This window comes from Phacochoerus africanus, chromosome 2 (assembly GCF_016906955.1).
Source record: "Phacochoerus africanus isolate WHEZ1 chromosome 2, ROS_Pafr_v1, whole genome shotgun sequence".
Classification (NCBI taxonomy): Eukaryota; Metazoa; Chordata; class Mammalia; order Artiodactyla; family Suidae; genus Phacochoerus; species Phacochoerus africanus.
The window spans coordinates 150,050,161-150,067,421 of record NC_062545.1 but is presented as its reverse complement, the minus strand read 5'-3'; the positions used below and the strand labels follow the sequence as shown (position 1 = coordinate 150,067,421).

Below are 17,261 nucleotides of genomic sequence, written 5' to 3'. Positions count from 1 at the left end.
GCCCATAGCAATCCCTGTTTTAAGAATTCATGTGAACTGCACTTGCATGTTTTCTTGGCGAGCAGTGCTGAGTCTTGGGGTGGACCGTACGCGGGCCTCCACCGTGCTCTCCAGCTCTGCTGGTTGTCATTCTAGTGCTGCTGTTAATTGTATGCTTATGGAGAAGAAAGACAGAATAATGATAGCAAACAGGTCAACAAGAAATCTTCTAGTATATATGTGCAGAAAATTAGTTTTTTACACTATCAAAGGAACCATTATACTCAGCAACACACTGCTGGATCATTCTCAAAGCTCTGTTACAATCAGACCTTGAACCTAGAATTTCTGGTTCTAGCTTGATTGCGAGGCTGTAGATAATTGGGGTTTTGTTTTAATTTTAAAATACTTAATTTTTTTAAGTGCATAATGTCTCTGTAAGTCAGTGTACATCTACCTGTGTTTAAAGTCTTTCTTTAAAAATAAAAATTTACAGGTAATAAAAGCAAATATCTGAAAGAAGGTTGATATTCCTTTTAAAAATAATGAGAGAAGATGTAGTAACCTGAGGCCTGAAAAGACAATGCCCCACAGGTACAAACCCTGCCAAGGTGGGCCTTGAGGGCACATTGAAGTCAGGGGAACTTGGTGCGGGGAAACACTGGCTGTAGGAATATGAGGGAGGAAAAAAAAGAAAGAAAGACAGACCAAAAAAAGGAGAAAAAGGGGAGGAAAATGGGTAGAACCTAGCCAAAATGGTACCATTTGATGGTACCCTACTTAGATCCCTGGCCTCTTAAATCTTGTGGCCCCTGTGGCTGCAGAGACCCCCTCCTCAACAAAGACTTTATGCACACGTGTGCGTCTGCATGCAGTTTGCTCAGGGGTGGTGATCTCCTGAAGCCTGTCCGAAGATTACGCTGATTTTATAGACCTCTTTCTGCACAAGGACTCTGGGGACCAGAAGTATGAATGAACTTGAGGAGGGAATAGACAAAAGGGGTCATTTTGAGGCCTTTGCCCAGAAAGGGCCAGTTCTGAGCAGAGAGGAAGCAAAGTGGCCCGCCTCATCCTGGGAGAAAGGCTTTGATCTTTCTCCATGAAGAGAAATGGCCATGTTTACAAAGCATTTCTTCTGGGAGTTCCTGTTGTGGCTCAGCAGTAATGAACCTGACTAGTATCCATGAGGATGTGGGTTTGATCTCTGGGTACACTCAGTGGGTTAAGGATCTGGTGTGGCTGTGGCTGTGGTGTAGGCCAGCCGCTGCAGCTCCGATTGACCCCTAGCCTGGGAACTTCCATATGCTTCATGTGTGGCCCTAAAAAGAAAAAAAAGGAGAGAGAGAGAGAGAGAAAAAAAAAGTGTTTCTTCTGAAGGAAAGTCAGAGTTTATTTTTTTTTAATTTTTTTATTTTTTGGTCTTTTTTTTCTAGGGCCACACCCATGGCATATTGAGGTTCCCAGGCTAGGAGTCTAATTTGAGCTATAGCTGCCAGCCTACACCACAACCACATCAAAGCCAGATCTGAGCCGCATCTGCAAGCTACACCACAGCTCACAGTGATGCCGGATTCTTAACCCACTGAGCGAGGCCAGGGATCGAACCAGCGTTCTTATGGATACTATTTAGATATTTTCGTTTCTGCTGAGCCAGGATGGGAACTCCAAAGTCAAAGTCCAAAGTCAGAGTTTAGAGATATGTGGATTTTGAAATTATACTCAATGTGGAAACTAAAGCATTTTTTTTCTTTCTAGTTATACGTTAATTTGAATTATTGTTTTAAGTTTGTCTGAACCAAATTAATATTATATTATCACAGGGATGAGGGACTTAACTAAAAAAGGAATTTTATTACAGTTTGAGTTTTGTTAAAGAGTGAAGTCTTGCTGCTTAAGATAAAACTGGTTTCTAGAAAAGTCTTAATTCATAAGCAAAATGACATCATTTCAGTTTTAAGTGTGTAATTTCTTGTCTCTTAGGGTTTTATCTATCAATTGCAGTTCATTAAATCCTTTCTCATTTTTAGATATCATATGAAGTAGTTTCAACATAGAGGCTGTGAAAATCATTAAATAGCCTTTTATTTTTGCATTTTAGAAATTAAGTTGAGGGGCTCTTTTATTACTGTATTCAGGAATTCCCTTGTGGTGCAGCGGGTTAAGGATCCAGTGATGTCACTGCAGCAGCTTGTGGCACTGCTATGGTTTGGGTTTAATCCCTGGCCTGGAAACATCCATATACCAAGGACACACACACACACACATAGTTCTGTTACTACATTCAGACTTTAGGTTAAAACATTTGCTACTGAGTTCTTAAAACCCAGTTTTCGGAGTTCCCGTCGTGGCGCAGTGGTTAACGAATCTGACTAGGAACCATGAGGTAGCGGGTTCGGTCCCCGCCCTTGCTCAGTGGGTTAACGATCCGGCGTTGCCATGAGCTGTGGTGTAGGTTGCAGACGCGGCTCGGATCCCACGTTGCTGTGGCTCTGGCGTAGGCCGGTGGCTACAGCTCCGATTCAACCCCTAGCCTGGGAACCTCCATATGCCGCGGGAGCGGCCCAAGAAATAGCAACAACAACAACAAAAAAGACAAAAAAAAAAAAAAAAAACCCCAGTTTTCATCAGATACTTCAACTTGTGCCTTCCTAACCTCTAAAGTATTTCTTCCCATAGTACTGACTTTTCCAAAGGGATTAATGTGTTAATTAATGTGGTCCCAGCAGTCATTTTATTTGGGCCTGAGGAGTCATTAAACTTTTTGTTGTTATTGTAGAGATTTTGAATGCGTGGTCTTTGGGTAGAATGTGGGTAGAGTTAAGAATAAGTGGAATAAAATTCTGTCTTTTCCTTTAGTAGACCCATCTTGTTAGTTAAGTTGCAGTCTTTTGAATTACATTAGTATTCCTTGAAAATGGAATTTGCTTTACTCAAGCATCTGCCAGAAGAAGTTTTGAAGCTCTTGCCAGCTTTCTTCACGCTTTATGCTCTACATCCAGCATGTTTCCCCCCCCCCCCCCCCCCCCCCCCCCCCCCCCCCCCCCCCCCCCCCCCCCCCCCCCGCACTCCCATCCTTTGGGGTCTCACACCTCTTGCTTTAAGGCATACCCTCCACAGACCAGGTAGGAGCTGCAGGCTTTTTCCTCAGAAAAGGGATGTAACGGTCTAGAGAAAATGTGGAGTGCTGTGTTTGCCACGTGGACATTTGAGCTGGATTGAGTCTTAACCCCCTACCCTGCTTCCAAATTTCTAAATTGTAATATTTTGGGGTCAGACTGGATACAAATAGTTGTATGTGACATTTCTATGTTTGAATAGTTAACATGTATTAGGCATTTGTGCCCAAATTTTAAGACTTAGGGTGTATTTACTTATTTTTAAGAATCGAAGAGGTTTAGGATATTTTTATTTTGTGACGTTCTTGACATATTTTTGTGATTATTGTATATTCTTTTCTTTTTTCTTTTTTTTGGCTGCCCTGGGGCATGAGTGTGTGGAGTTCCCAAGCCAGGAATTAGATCTGAGCCACAGTTGCAACCTATGCTGCATCTGTGGCAATGCCAGATCCTTAACCCACTGTGCCGGGCAGGGATTGAACCTGTGCCCCAGTGCTCCAGAGATGCCACAAATCCCATTGGGCCACAGCAGGAACTCCTGCATATTTATTCTTCTTTGAAAATACTTTTAAGTGTATATCCATTTTCCTAGATGGGTTTGTAGAAAGTGCATTGAGGAACCTGAGGTTTGTCCAAAGCATTGAAATCCATTATGTTCCTAAACCATAAGCATGAGAAAGAACAAAGGTTCTGCCTCTTTGACTTAATCTTGCTTTGCAGCAGTATTCAGAGGTAGATTGAATTAGCAAATAGCTTTTATGTTTCTACTAGAGTTTTGTTTACTGAGTGATTTAAGAAACTGGATTATTGATGAACCCTCAGTGTGACGTAGAGGTGAAATGCCTCTGTGGTGTGTTGTGACTTAGCAACAGTACTGAGCAGGCTGGCAAGTTTTAGAAGCATTATGGCTTCTGTGTGCCCTTGAGTGGGTATCAGTCAAGCCTCAGGAGTGCAGTTTCAGGTTCCTAAAAATCCTCTTCACGGTGTTTAGATTTCTGTCATCCTGTGTCTCAGTCACCTCGACATGTCTCATTTCTAACTTAAAACATGTCCGTTACAGAATTTAAGATGTCATCAGTTTCATCTGAGATCTCTCATAAATCTCTGACATTTGGTTTTTAAACAATAACCAAATAATTTAGTTTTATTTATGTGATGAGAATAACCACTGGTATTTATTGTTTATACTTATGCAATTTTATAGATGGAGTTTTAACATTGAATGCGGAGAACACTAATTATGCCTATCAAGTTCCAAACTTCCATAAATGTGAAATCTGTCTGCTATCTTTTCCAAAAGAGTCCCAGTTTCAACGCCACATGCGGGATCACGAGCGAAACGACAAGGTATGTATTTTAAAAAGGGATGTCAGCGATGTGAGCGTTGAAACTGGAGGAATTGTAAAAGTCACATGTAAATTCAACATTTTCTTACTCCTGAATTGTGGAACATTCCATATTATATAACTACCTATTTTGGCACTTTGTTTCTAGTGGTAGTATTTCTAGCCACTGGTAGAGAAGAGAGAAAGTGAGAGCTTGCCTAGTGAATCTAATGAAGTTATTTATGGTAGACAGAGAAATACTCTGAAAATATAACTTTCCTCAGTAGTTTCAGTTACCCGTATCTTGATGTGTTTTTCTCAGGCAGGGAGTGTTACCCTTGAGTAGTGCTGCATTTTGAGAAGGTATTTGAGGTATTTGAGATCATATTTCCGCAGGGAGCAACACTATCTTCCACAGGGATTTGAAGGCTTTTTGCAGCGCTTCTGAGGTCCAGGGCATTTGTGTCCCGGTGCAAGGACCTGCCTGAGGGTGGAGCGTGGCCATGGGCTGTGCAGAGAAGAGCACGTGCGCCTTTTCTCTGGGTTCGGGGGGGTGTGAGCTGCGAGCCCCTGGACACTAGGGTCTCTTTTCTGGAGGACAGATGTGACCAGCTCGGCTGTGCTTTCCGCAGGAGTGATAATGCTGTCCCTTTAGTTGCACAGTACCAACACCGGTGCCCACCGGCCTTCTCCAGGGTGGACATGTGAAAATACTGACCCCTTAGGGCTGGGTGTTCCCCAGGGAAACACTGAGATTGCTTGCTCTCCACAAGTAAGTGGCAGGATGTCCTCCACCTGGGACATTTAGATGGGGACAAGCAACTGTTCCAATCCAGTAACAGTTTTTGTTACTGGTTTACTTGAAGTGATTTTGTTTACATCAGTGGAGTTGTCTTAAAAGAAGGGAAAAATTCTACCCAGTGAGTTGAAGTTTCTCACTTTGACCTCAGACGCTCCATTCGGATACAGTTCTCTGCAGCCTTTCTTATTAGACTTACTTTTTGCACAGACGTGGCATCGTCCTTGTGCTCCGTGAGAGACTGTGAAGAGCTTTACTGAGTCCATTTGCATTTACTGACTTTGGGTCCAGGTGGCCTTCAGAAGTTGCTAGAAAGTGTGTCTGTGATTATGGTGCTTGTTAATATTTGAATGACTGTTGTTGTGGAAAGATTGTATCTCAGTGGCTTCTCGACTTTTCTCTCCACATAGCCACATCGCTGTGACCAGTGCCCCCAAACCTTTAATGTTGAGTTCAACCTGACACTTCACAAATGCACCCACAATGGGGCGGACCCCACCTGTCCCGTGTGTAACAGGAAATTCTCCAGAGTGGCTAGTCTCAAAGCGCATGTTATGCTGCATGAAAAGGAAGAGGTAATTATTTTGGCCTGTACTTTTGTTAACTGACTTTTCAAATGCATCTCATCCTTAGTCAGGAGGATTTTAGGTATGAATGAGTTTTAGGCAGCCTTTTGTATAGGTTTCAATCATCATTCATCACTGTATTTGCCTTGGCTGCTCTCCAGGTCATTGGTAAAGCGTTTTATTTTCAAGTCACAACACCTTAGGTAGAGCCATTTTCACATGTGGTGTATTTGGGCTATCAAACTGTGTCCACATTGCTTGCCTACCTCTGCCTTTAAACAACAACAACAACAGCAACAGAAATTTAACTTTGGTAGAATCCTGAATGGCCAAAAGTAAATCTTCTGTCTCTAAAGATGGTAGAATTCCCTTGCTTGGTTCCTGGACCCCATGACATGTGGGAAATGGGGAGAAGGGAGGAAATTCCTGGTGACCCAGAGTAGTTTATGCACCAGAGTGAATAGTCCTGAAAGGGCCACAGGCATGGCCCTGGGACAGGTGGAGGATGCTGGCTGCAGGGCTGAGTGCCGGAGGAAGCCCTGCCCTGCCTGTGGGCAACCTGCTGTGGTAGCTCTGGAATAGTGCCCCTTGGTCACTGTAGAGAATTAGGAAAATGCAAATGTAAAAAGGAGAAAATTACAGTCCCTCCAGTTAAACCGTGCAGGGGTGATTACAGAGAACTATTCGATATATTTGCCTCCTGAGACAGAAGTGCATACGGCATTTAAATTGTATATATAACATTTGCATCCTAAAAACTGAGATTATACTTTGTATATAGGTTTGTATCCTCTTTTTACATGTCTTTAATTTTTAATATAAAGTAATTTATTTTTATCTTTTAAATGCAAAAGTAATACGTATTTTTTGGGGGGAAAAGTTATGTTACTAAATATTAACAGAATAATGTAAAAGAACCAATAATCACACCAGTTGTCGAGAATGCGTGTGCAGTCGACCCTTGAACAGCTCGGGTTTGCCCTGTGTGGGTCCACTTGTCCATGGAGTTTTTCAGGTGGTGTGTCCTGCAGCTCTGCCTGGTTCGCAGGAAGCTGCGTCAGAGGAAACAGAACTGTCGTTGTGGGGGGACACCTATGTGGGGGTTGGTGCCCCGACCCTTGTGTTGGTCAAGGGTCACCTATGTAATCTTGCAGTTTTTTTTTTTTTTTTTTTTTGGCTATACATGCTTTCCAAAGTAGTTTATATATTTAGGGGTAGTTTTTTACTGTAAATGTAGCTATGTACTATTTTGTGACCTGTTCTTTCCCTTTGATATATTGTAAATACACCTCTTCCTCTTTCACTTACTGAGTGAGCCATGAGTGCTTTTCTCATGTCACTATTGTGAATTACCTTATTAAAGTGTTCAGCATCTGAATGTAGCATCATGATATTTAATCATTTCCTTTATTATTTAACATTTAAGTTGTTTGTATATTTTCAGTATTATAAGTAATATCTTTGTATGTCTCTAATTGAATAGGATAGGTTCCTACAGTTGGGTTTACTGAATTAACCAGACCTTTTCGAGTTCTTTATAGAATGTGGCATTATGTTTTAGAAAGCGTGATGCTTTATACCTTCTGCCGATTTCTTTATACTGTAGGCCTGCCTCTCTCATTCAGCTATAGTGCTGTCCAGAAATGGCCGTTGTTTTCTTTTGAAAAAGCAGAAAGTATTTAATATGGTATATGAAACATTTCGAAATAAGTTCTATACGCATGTCCTAAGAATCAAGCAGCAGGGAGGGGATTAGTGTGAAGAGTGTCGCTGGTGCCCACCCTGGCTCCCCGTTCTCCTCCCAGAAGATGCCATAGCAATTTCCCTGTTCCCTTCCAGGGCCCTTAATGCTTCCCACTAATATAGCCCGAATTAGTCTGCTTTTTTCTTCAGTTGACTGTACCTTCAGTGTTGTTAATCACAGCCACCAGGTGTTAGGTTGTGTGTGTCATATACACCTGTGTCATAAGCAACAGGCTTCTGTATAGGCTCTTCCTGCCATTTGTGTGAATAAACAGCTTCAGTGAGTAATATATATATTTGTCTTTTTAGAACTTCACTCGTGGCACATGGAGGTTCCCAGGCTAGGGGTCAAATCAGAGCTGAAGCTGCCGGCCTACACCACAGCTCACGGCAACGCCGGATCCTTAACCCTCTGAGCAAGGCGGGGGATTGAACCCCTGTCCTCATGGATGCTAGTTGTCCTCTTTAACCACTCTGTGGAGTGGGTAATCTTTTCATGGAGAGTTCTTGTGATTTGCTTAGAAGTACTACCCAACTGTAAACTTACCATTTTTAAAAACCCCACTGTCTTCTGGTGCAGATCTGCACAGTGCAGGGCACACTCAAATTACAGAAACAGTGAGTTCACACTGATTCCATCAGCTCCAGTCCCTTCTCACAGGGTGCTTCCCGCCCCCCGCCCCCCCCCCCCCATAGTTCATATTTGCGTGTCCCATGTCCCTTCCTCCACGAGAGGCCATGGCTCCCGGCAGTGGCTCACGTCCCTTCCCTCATTTGCTCAGTCCTGTGTTATGCCTGAAGTGGTTTCCCAGTGCTTGGTTCAAACCACTACAAGTAACCCTTCTGAGGTACATTTAAGATTTGCAGTCAGTTCAGGCTTTCAATTCTCATGCTTTCTGTGTTGGGCCCACCCCTTTCTGTTCTTAGATCTGTGGCCCTTGGTTTACTCCTCTCACTTAGGGCTGGGCTAGTGTGACCACCAAGACAGCCCAGTGCAGAGTTGGGGTTGAGGGCTGGGACTTCAGTTCTGGAATAGTGGGATGATAAGTCAGAATGGCACAAATGGGCCTTCAGAAGACTAACGCCTCTGTATCCCACCCGTTCCTGGACCGCAGTCTTGCTTCTCAGTTTGTCTTTGTTGTATTTTCTCTTTGTAATGATAGCAAATGTTCATATGTTTATTTTACTCTTCTGATTTATTATTAATGTGGACTTTAGACTTTTGCCTGATGATGATGAAAAATTAGTCGGGGAGTCCCTGTTGTGGCTCAGCAGGTGAAGAACCCCACATAGTGTCCATAAGAATGCAAGTTCGATCCCTGGATCCCTTCAGTGGGTTAAGGATCCGGCATTGCCACAAGCTGTGTTGTAGTCCCAAATGTGGCTCAGATCCCATGTTGCTGTGGCTGTGGCATAGGCCAACAGCTCCAGGTTCGATTCAACCCCTAGCCTGGGAACTTCCATATGCTGCAGATGCAGCCCTAAAAAGAAAGAAAAATTAAGTTGTTGTTTTAATTGCATTAAATTTTTAGATTAAGGGGAGAATTAAATCTTTAAAATATTGAATCTGTTGTCAAAATATTCAGTAATGTTCATATGGATGTAACGCATTTAAATTTGTTCTTAACTGGTAGCATTTTTTATTAATATCATTTGGGGGTCTTTCAGATATGGATTATTGGTTATTTGTCTATAGGAAAACAGTGTGCCTTTTTTTTTTTTCCCCTTTTTCAGCTGCACCTGCGGCATATGGAATTTCCTAGACCAGGAATCTAACCTGAGCTGCAGCTGCAGCTGCAGCAACGTCAGATCCTTAACCCACTGTGCTGGGTGGGGGATTGAACCCTTGTCACCAGAGACAATGCTGGATCCTTAACCCATTGCACCACAGTGGGAATTCCTAGCTTATTTTTGTATGTTAGTTTTGTAGCCTATTATTCTAGCAGATTCTCTTTGGGTTTTCAGATGTACAGCTTCATCTACAAATAGTCATTAGGTGATGAGATTTTTTGTTTTGTTTTCACGCAACACACGGGGGGTTTAAATAAACCAGATCTCACCCCTCGAATTTTCAAACAGTTTTTAAAAAGTTGCAGACATAGTGTTACTACTTCACCTTTAAATACTTCAGTCATATCCCCTAAAAACAAAGACATTTTCCTCGTTATCACAAAATGGTGACCACACTCCAGAGTTAACATTGCTCTAAGTATCCGTTTTTAGAACCCTGGTTACCAGGTCCCAGAGTGACCTGGGGAGGATGGTGCAGAGCTGAGTCGAGAACAGGAGCTACCCCTCCCCTGACCCCGAAGGCAGGTAAGGATGGGCTCAACGCCATTCCTCTGTGCTGGGGCAGATCCCTTCCTCCATTCACGGCTTCCGTGGTCTCTGTGTCTCCATGAGTTTTTCACTAAGAGTCCTTTTCGTGGAGTAGTTAAATCTAAGCAGTCTAATGAGTATTTATCATTTGAAAAACCCCCACGTGTACATTGGGTGTGCATGGCTTTTTGCGCTGGTTTTCCCTCATTCCCGGCTTTCTGACCATGGCAGCTACCAAAGCCCAGCTTCACAGGGTTCTAATATTATTGAAACTGGACTGTATTGACCAGTCGTCTGTGGTGCAGACAGTTGCTGAGGGTCCCGTTTCCCTGAGAGTCTCAGCTGTCGCTAGGCCCCCTGGAGTCTGTCATAGTCACTGCTGCCTCCCCGCAGGCTGGGATCAGGGCTGCAAGCTTCGAATTTCTCTGTGAGATGGAGACACTGCTTTGTCTTCCCAGAAGAGTGAGGTGTTTGGAGATAGGTGTGAGAGACAGAAGCAGAGCCTGACCAGGGACAGAGACGTGGACTGCATTCCACCTAATACTGGGCTCATTGCTGCGAGCTCATCTGTTTGTGGCTTCCTGACATTGGTGCCATCAGCCTGGTGGGAGTCAGATGGTTGTTTGCCTCCAGGGTAGGATTTATGGAGCACGTGATGGAGCAGCAGAAGAGTCAGTGTTGGCAGGAGGTAGAAATGATGAAACGTGTGGGCCAGGCTGGATAAGTAAAGAGAAGCCGGGGTTTGTGTGAGGGGCCTCTGGAGTCCTGGGGGGTGTGTGTCATGGGAATGGAGGTCCCAGGATGGGGGGGTCACAGGAGGGGTGGTGCTGGCATCCTGGTTGAGTCTGCCCTCAGGTGAGGGTCAAGGCAGGTGTGACACTGGGCAGAAGCACTGCACAGCCTCTAGTCCCAGGCCACCAGGACAGCAAGGCTTACTGTGCTCCCTCCTAGCGTTTTCTTAGTTACACCTGTCAACATTTTCTCTAACTTCCATAACTGAAAAGAGAAGTAACAGTAATTTATCATTTCCAGATGTGCTTAGGTCTTCATACATTGTTTTCAAAATCTTCCTTCATTGTATTTTCTCTTCTGGACACTTTGTCCAAATTCTTTTCTGGGTTGTTCCCCAAAGCGGAGCTCAGAGTTTTTTTCACTAGTGGTGAATGTCTCCACTTTATTTCACTTCTGTCAGTTTTTAATTGTTGTTGTGCAGTGTGGCAGCTCGTGCAGCCTGGTCTCACTGGAACCCTTTTATCCTTGACTAAACTCCAGCTGCCTTTGCCTTTCACTGTTATCGTGGTGAGAATGCAAACCGTTTCTGACTCCCTACTTTTTTTCTCTTGAAAGGCTTTTGGGAAATGTGTATTTTCTGAAACAAGTTGACTTTGCATTTCTGTTACTACTAACTTGTCTTCTATTCCCTTTCTTTGAATATAGCAGATTCCCCCTTCGATCATTACATACTCATAGGTGAAGAAAAGGGTGCGGTAGTCAGAAGAGAGGCTTTTGCATAACTGGGGCTTGGAGCTGGGATAGAAGCTATGAATGCTCTGTCTTCTCGCTTGTGCTGTGGGGAGAAGGGTTCAGGAATCTGGGAAGTGATATTCAGTGACCTCGCCTCAGTAACCGCATGCTGCATAGGAGGTCAGGGCTAGGGATTTCGTGTGAGCAGAACAATAACAAAGGGCTTTGCTGTGCTTATTTCAGACGTGAAAACATGTTGGCAATACGTAAAAAACAGGGTACTCTCTTTAAAAAATCGTCGTATTCAGGTACAGGTTCAGAGCTCCCCTCTCACCCAAAGTCTGGTGTTTGTTCTGTGGTACAGAGCTGGTGGGGCAGCTGCGGAGTCCATGACCCCCACTTGCTCTGCCCTCTTTGATCCTTGTTCTCATGGTTACAGTGAAAGGTGGGGAGGGACTTCTGCCATTTATTTTATTTTTTATTTTTATTTTTATTTTTGACTTCTGCTTTTTAAAGGCGTGACCCCAAAGTCAGGATCAGTCCTGCTGCTGCCCCACTGAGTGTTGCTGGTCATCATACAGTGTGATTAGTGGTTAGGCAAGTTGGGAGCAGAGTGTTTAGCTGGATAGTGATGTGCTCAGTTAAGCATGTCTTCTGTTATCATATAAGAGAAGAAGAATGGATATTGGAGCACAATTATCAGTCTTTTCCATGTAGTTAAATCTTACATTTTAGCTATTTTGTAGGTAGATAAAAATGCTGTAAGCAAAACTGGTTCCCTCAGCCAGAACTGGGAAAAGGGTGGTCTCACATGGAACATGTTTTTGACAATGCCAACCCCATTCCAGCCAAATTCCAACAGAACTCAGCGAGGCTGAGTGGAGAAAGGTCACCCACCCTATCCCATCCTTGTCCCTTGGAAGCAGATGGCCTTCTGTCCTGACCACCAGGGGTTATGGAGGGAGCTTGTTTTGCATCCCTCTCCTGGCACGAGGTGGCCCCCGGAGCCCCCCAGTGGTGTTAGGGGAGCCAGGCTGGAAGCTGACCTTCCGTTTCTGCTGCGCCCCTAACTCAGCCTGGAGATGTGGGATGGACTGGTCTGCATGTGCTTTCCAGCCCCTGGTGTCAGCGGGGCCCTGTGAGGGCCCCTCCACTCCACACTTGTCCAGTGCTGCATCCAAGTGGGAAGACCGCCTACTAAAATGAGCCGAGTGGACTGTGATGGGGACCGACTCTTGAGTGCTCGGAGGGTGGCGTCCTGTGGGGTGGGCTCTAGGTGTATCTCTGCAAAGTCCTGTAGCAAAAAGAAGACAGCTCCTGAGAAACCATGAGGCAGAAAGCACAGCGCTTGGGCATCAGGCTCAGGGCTCTGAGGGGAGGGATGGGGGTGGCCGAGAAAAGTCATAGGTGGCCCTGGGGCAGGGGAGGTGGGAAGGGCAAGTGCAAGTGGAGGAGTAGCCTAAAGGCAGTTAGTGTTTATTGTGTTAATGCTCTGACTTTAATAATCCAGCCAGGTGAGTGCTGATGGGAATGCTGTACATCTCCCTGGGTGATCTGCTAGTGCTTAGCAGTCACTGAAACCACCCTGGAGCTAGGGATTTGGGGGAGGCACTGGTCACTGTGGGGAGCCCATGGGACAAGTCTGTCAGTGTCAGCTGTCTGTCTGCTGTCCTGCACCCACCAAGCCTTGCTGGGGGTTGCCGGTACTGGCATTTTCTGTGTGTTTATGAGACTGTGCAGTGCAGGATGGGAAGAAAGAGCCATTTTGTTGTTTGGAAATACCAGTCTATGCTCATTGACAGGTTACACTCATTCTTTTCCATGTTTGGACAATTCCATTTTGAGGATTATTTAAGTAAATAATTGTATTTTGCAACTTCAAATGAGTAAACTAATTGAACCTTGTGCTGAGCCCATGAGTCATTAGTGAGTCCTTCCTCTGTGCCACGCACTATTCAACATCTTACACTCATCATTCTACTTACCTTTATAACAACCCTATGAGCGTGAGTGTTGCCTTCATCACGGCTTCACAGCTTCGAGTGGTCAGCACCCCAGATGCACACAGCCAGCACTTGGCAGCCTTGATGTGAACCAAGACCCAACTCAGGAACACCTGCACAGTGTTACCCTAATTGAAACATGAGGGATTTAAAGTTTATGGTGGCTGTGTCTTCAAAAGTTAAAACAGAAGAAATACATTTTATTTTAACATATTTTATTTATGAAAATATATCCAAAGTATCATAATCCAAATATGAAAAGTTATTGAGCTGTTTTACATTCTTTCTTTTTTCAGTAAGTCTTTGAAATCCTGTGTGTGTATTTTATATTTATTCCACAGCTCTGTTCAGGCTACACCTGTTTCAGGTGCCCAGAATGCCATGTCTGCACAGAGTCCCAGGCTTTTCTGTAATCGACTGCCTAGAACCCAAATTGAAAGAATGACAGGTGTTTCCATTTCAAAGTTTGCCAGCTGTCATTTTGTTTTAAGGTAGTCTGTTAAACTATAATCTTAATTTCCCTCACCCTTTTGTGGTGGTTGAAGTCATTCTGTTTCTCTTTAGAGTTGTCACAGCAAATGGACAAAATGCTCTTTACCCAAGATCCAGTTTGAAACAATTCACTTTGCTCAAAGATTGTATTGTTCTCTCATCCTTTCCCTATGTTTTTCTCGACAAAGAAATGATTTCTCTATATTCATATTTGGACGTAATGATATATTTCTTAAGAGGTGAAGATAGTGTTTTTTCCCCAAGGAAAGTGTCATTTGTGCCTCAGTCACGTACGTGCGAGTTCTTTTAAGAACGGAGGTGGTTCTGAAGTGTTTGCAGTGCTCACGGGCGGCCTCCTCTTGCAGAACCTCATCTGCTCTGAGTGTGGGGATGAGTTCACCCTGCAGAGCCAGCTGGCCATACACATGGAGGAGCACCGCCAGGAGCTGGCTGGGAACCGGACCCACACCTGCAAGGCCTGCAGGAAGGAGTTCGAGACACCAGCACAGCTGAAGGAGCACATGAAGACTCATTGTAGAGCCAGGTGGGGGCCTTTTCTTGGGCTGGAAAGTTCTGCTGTGTTGGAAGGTCGGTATATAGGGCCACAGCTCATTAGAGTCTTGGTGCTTGGAGGAGGGGTGGCTGCTGGGAGGTAGGGCTTGGGGGTCATCAGCATCCAGTATGGCACCTGGGGGAGGTGGCACATGCCCCTGTCCGTGTGGAAGTGGGAGCCACACTGTGTATTTGATCATCACAGGCAGAGCTTTGTCTAGAGTAGCCCTTCTGACCCTCCTTTCCCCGAAAGGGCTAGTGCCTGTAAGTGTGTACGTGTGAGTGGGTGTGTATATATATATGAGTGTGTATGTGTGTGAGTATGTGTGAATGAGTGTATATGTGTAGGCATGTGTGTGAGTGTTAGAATGTGTATATATGTGAGTGTCTGTGTTTATGTGTGTGTGAGTGTGAATGACTGATTCTCATTAACCTGTGTTCTGATGACCATCTAGCTTCCCACGGGGTTTTAACTCGAAGTGGTGGCACAGGGGTGCTGACTTACGGGGTGCTCTCCTCCTGCCTGCGCTAGGGTGTCCAGTACCCGGTCCTACAATCGGAACATCGACAGGAGCGGGTTCACGTACTCCTGCCCGCACTGTGGGAAGACATTTCAAAAGCCAAGTCAGTTAACGAGGCACGTGCGGATACACACAGGTAGGCGACACCTTGCTTCTGGGTGACTTGCTGGGGCCAAGGGGAGAATGTGTGCCCCAGGCTGCGGCCAGACCAGGGCTTAACTGTGGCTCCCTGAACGTGGCCTGTGGTCCTGGTGTGAGTTCTTGGTTCTGAGTGGCTGGGGGCTGTGTTTGCGTTGCAGGGAGATGTCTGCCTGGAGGGCTGCACTTGGGGTCCTGAGACTGGGTAACTTAAGTATTTCTCTTGTAATCCATCAGATGCTCACAGAACATGGAGCAGCGTTTTGATCATTTTTCTCCCTCTCCAGGTGAAAGGCCATTTAAATGTAGTGAATGCGGCAAAGCTTTTAACCAGAAGGGGGCGTTGCAGACACACATGATTAAGCACACAGGTGAAAAGCCCCACGCCTGTGCCTTTTGTCCCGCCGCCTTTTCTCAGAAAGGGAACCTGCAGTCACACGTTCAGAGAGTCCACTCGGAGGTAAGCGTCACGCTTGGGGCTCACAGGTGCGCAGTCACAGGTGGCATGGCTGGCTCTTGAGTTAATGAGGGAACTGGGGAAGATGCAGAGGTTCCCTGGCCAGGGATCGAACCTGCACCACAGCAGTGACAACGCTGGATCCTTAACCACTAGGTCACCCGGGAATGCTGGAAATTCTACTTTTTAAATGTAGATGAAGAGCTTGTGTAGAGAGTAGACCCTGTTCAGAAACACCACCACCAACAGCAATACCAATGAGTTACTTTTAAAAACTAAGTTTTATTATCTAAGACCCAGAGGCACTAGGGAGAGCATATACATCTTAGTGAGGTTACCTTTAGATCTGAGAAGAATAATTAGGGCTTAATGGTTACTCTTGTGGAGCCGCCTCTGCAAAGAAGATTGCTGAGGAATGTAGTGTATTGTGTAGCGTCCAGGAAAATCTGAGGGGTCCTGTAACAGCCCTGGGATGTGCTTACTGATGCTCCTGGGTTTAGGAAACTTTCAGGGGGGCTGGGGACTCGCTGTCTCCCAGCCTGGAGACACCCTGGGACTTGTGGCGGGACTGGCTCAAATGTTGCAGAAACAACCTCTGAAGGTTAGATTGTAAATATTATCTAATCCTGTGATGAGTCTCAAGCTGTAAATTGTAAATTCAGTTCTTAACCAGGGCACTAGGTAGAACAGAGGTCTTCCCCAGGTTCAGAGGGTGATCACTTGTCCAGCCAGCAACTAGCTCTAGGCTTGAGCAGTGGGTTCAGGATGGTATAGATGTTTTCTGTGTGCCTGGCCGGCCCCATTTGTGGTCCCCTATCATTTAAAAGGTAGTCACCCACCTGGAACATTGGTGATGAAAAATGTATACATTGTGTGGCCATCCTTCCTAATTTGTATATTTAAGGCTTAATCAGAGAAATATTTATATCTAACTGTCTAGCCTTCACTGCTGAACATTGTGCTAAACCTTTTGAGAAATTGAGAACACATGTCAGATGTTTTTCCTAGATCACAATAACTGAAGACTGATTTTCACTCCTGAATCAGTTCTAATGTATAGAAAGACTGAAATTTCATCTAATCTCATATTGGCAATATTGATTAAAGAATTGGGTCATTGATTCTAGAGCTGTCCACCTTAAAAGAAAAAAATATGATAAAGGGCTAGATTATTTCTGTCATTTTTAATTGAATGGTCAATTATAATTTGCTATAATTTAAATATTTTAATCTAACGATTTGTAAAAAGTCATTTTTTCTTTTTTGCTCTTTAAGGTCAAGAATGGCCCTACCTATAATTGTACGGAATGCAGTTGTGTATTTAAAAGTTTAGGCAGCTTAAACACTCACATCAGCAAGATGCACATGGGTGGGCCACAGAATTCCACAGGCGCTGCAGAGACTGCTCACGTTTTAACGGTAAGTTTAGTGAGCTGGTTGATAGAAGGATGTTCTTTTACCAAAATCTGTCATCTTAATTATGACCTTAAAAATTGAATATTACTTAGAATATTGTTTAGGACTACACAGGTGCTTTGACCATTTCATATATGGAGATAGAATGCTACTTATTGTTTATTTGTTTACTTAGTAAAAAAAATCAAATTTTTAAAACTTTAGAATAATATTACGTGATTCTGATTTATGGGCTATAATCTGAACCAGTTAAAAATAAGACAAAATGTGATCATTAACTTATGAAATTGTGGTTCCTGCAGTCAGTGTCATTGGTGATTATTGAATACTTATCCTTATAGTTTAAGAATCACTTCTCTTTTTAAAGTTAT

At 44.2% G+C, this 17,261-nt stretch overlaps 1 protein-coding gene across 8 annotated transcripts in view; it reads left to right on the top strand.

The window, feature by feature from the left end:
* The window catches only part of ZNF236 (zinc finger protein 236), a 91,966-nt gene that overhangs the window by 10,857 nt on the left and 63,848 nt on the right, over positions 1-17,261 (top strand). For 7 of the 8 annotated variants that reach the window (XR_007133135.1, XM_047766929.1, XM_047766928.1 and 4 more), the window contains exons 2-7: positions 4,300-4,442; positions 5,630-5,794; positions 14,172-14,350; positions 14,891-15,015; positions 15,305-15,477; positions 16,750-16,893. Coding sequence is in view for 7 of the 8 variants with exons in the window: in XM_047766929.1 (XP_047622885.1) it covers positions 4,300-4,442; positions 5,630-5,794; positions 14,172-14,350; positions 14,891-15,015; positions 15,305-15,477; positions 16,750-16,893 (929 nt within the window). In the remaining variant the exon portion in view is untranslated. The remainder of the gene's footprint in view (positions 1-4,299; positions 4,443-5,629; positions 5,795-14,171; positions 14,351-14,890; positions 15,016-15,304; positions 15,478-16,749; positions 16,894-17,261) is intronic. The other variant, XM_047766934.1, reaches the window with a different exon arrangement.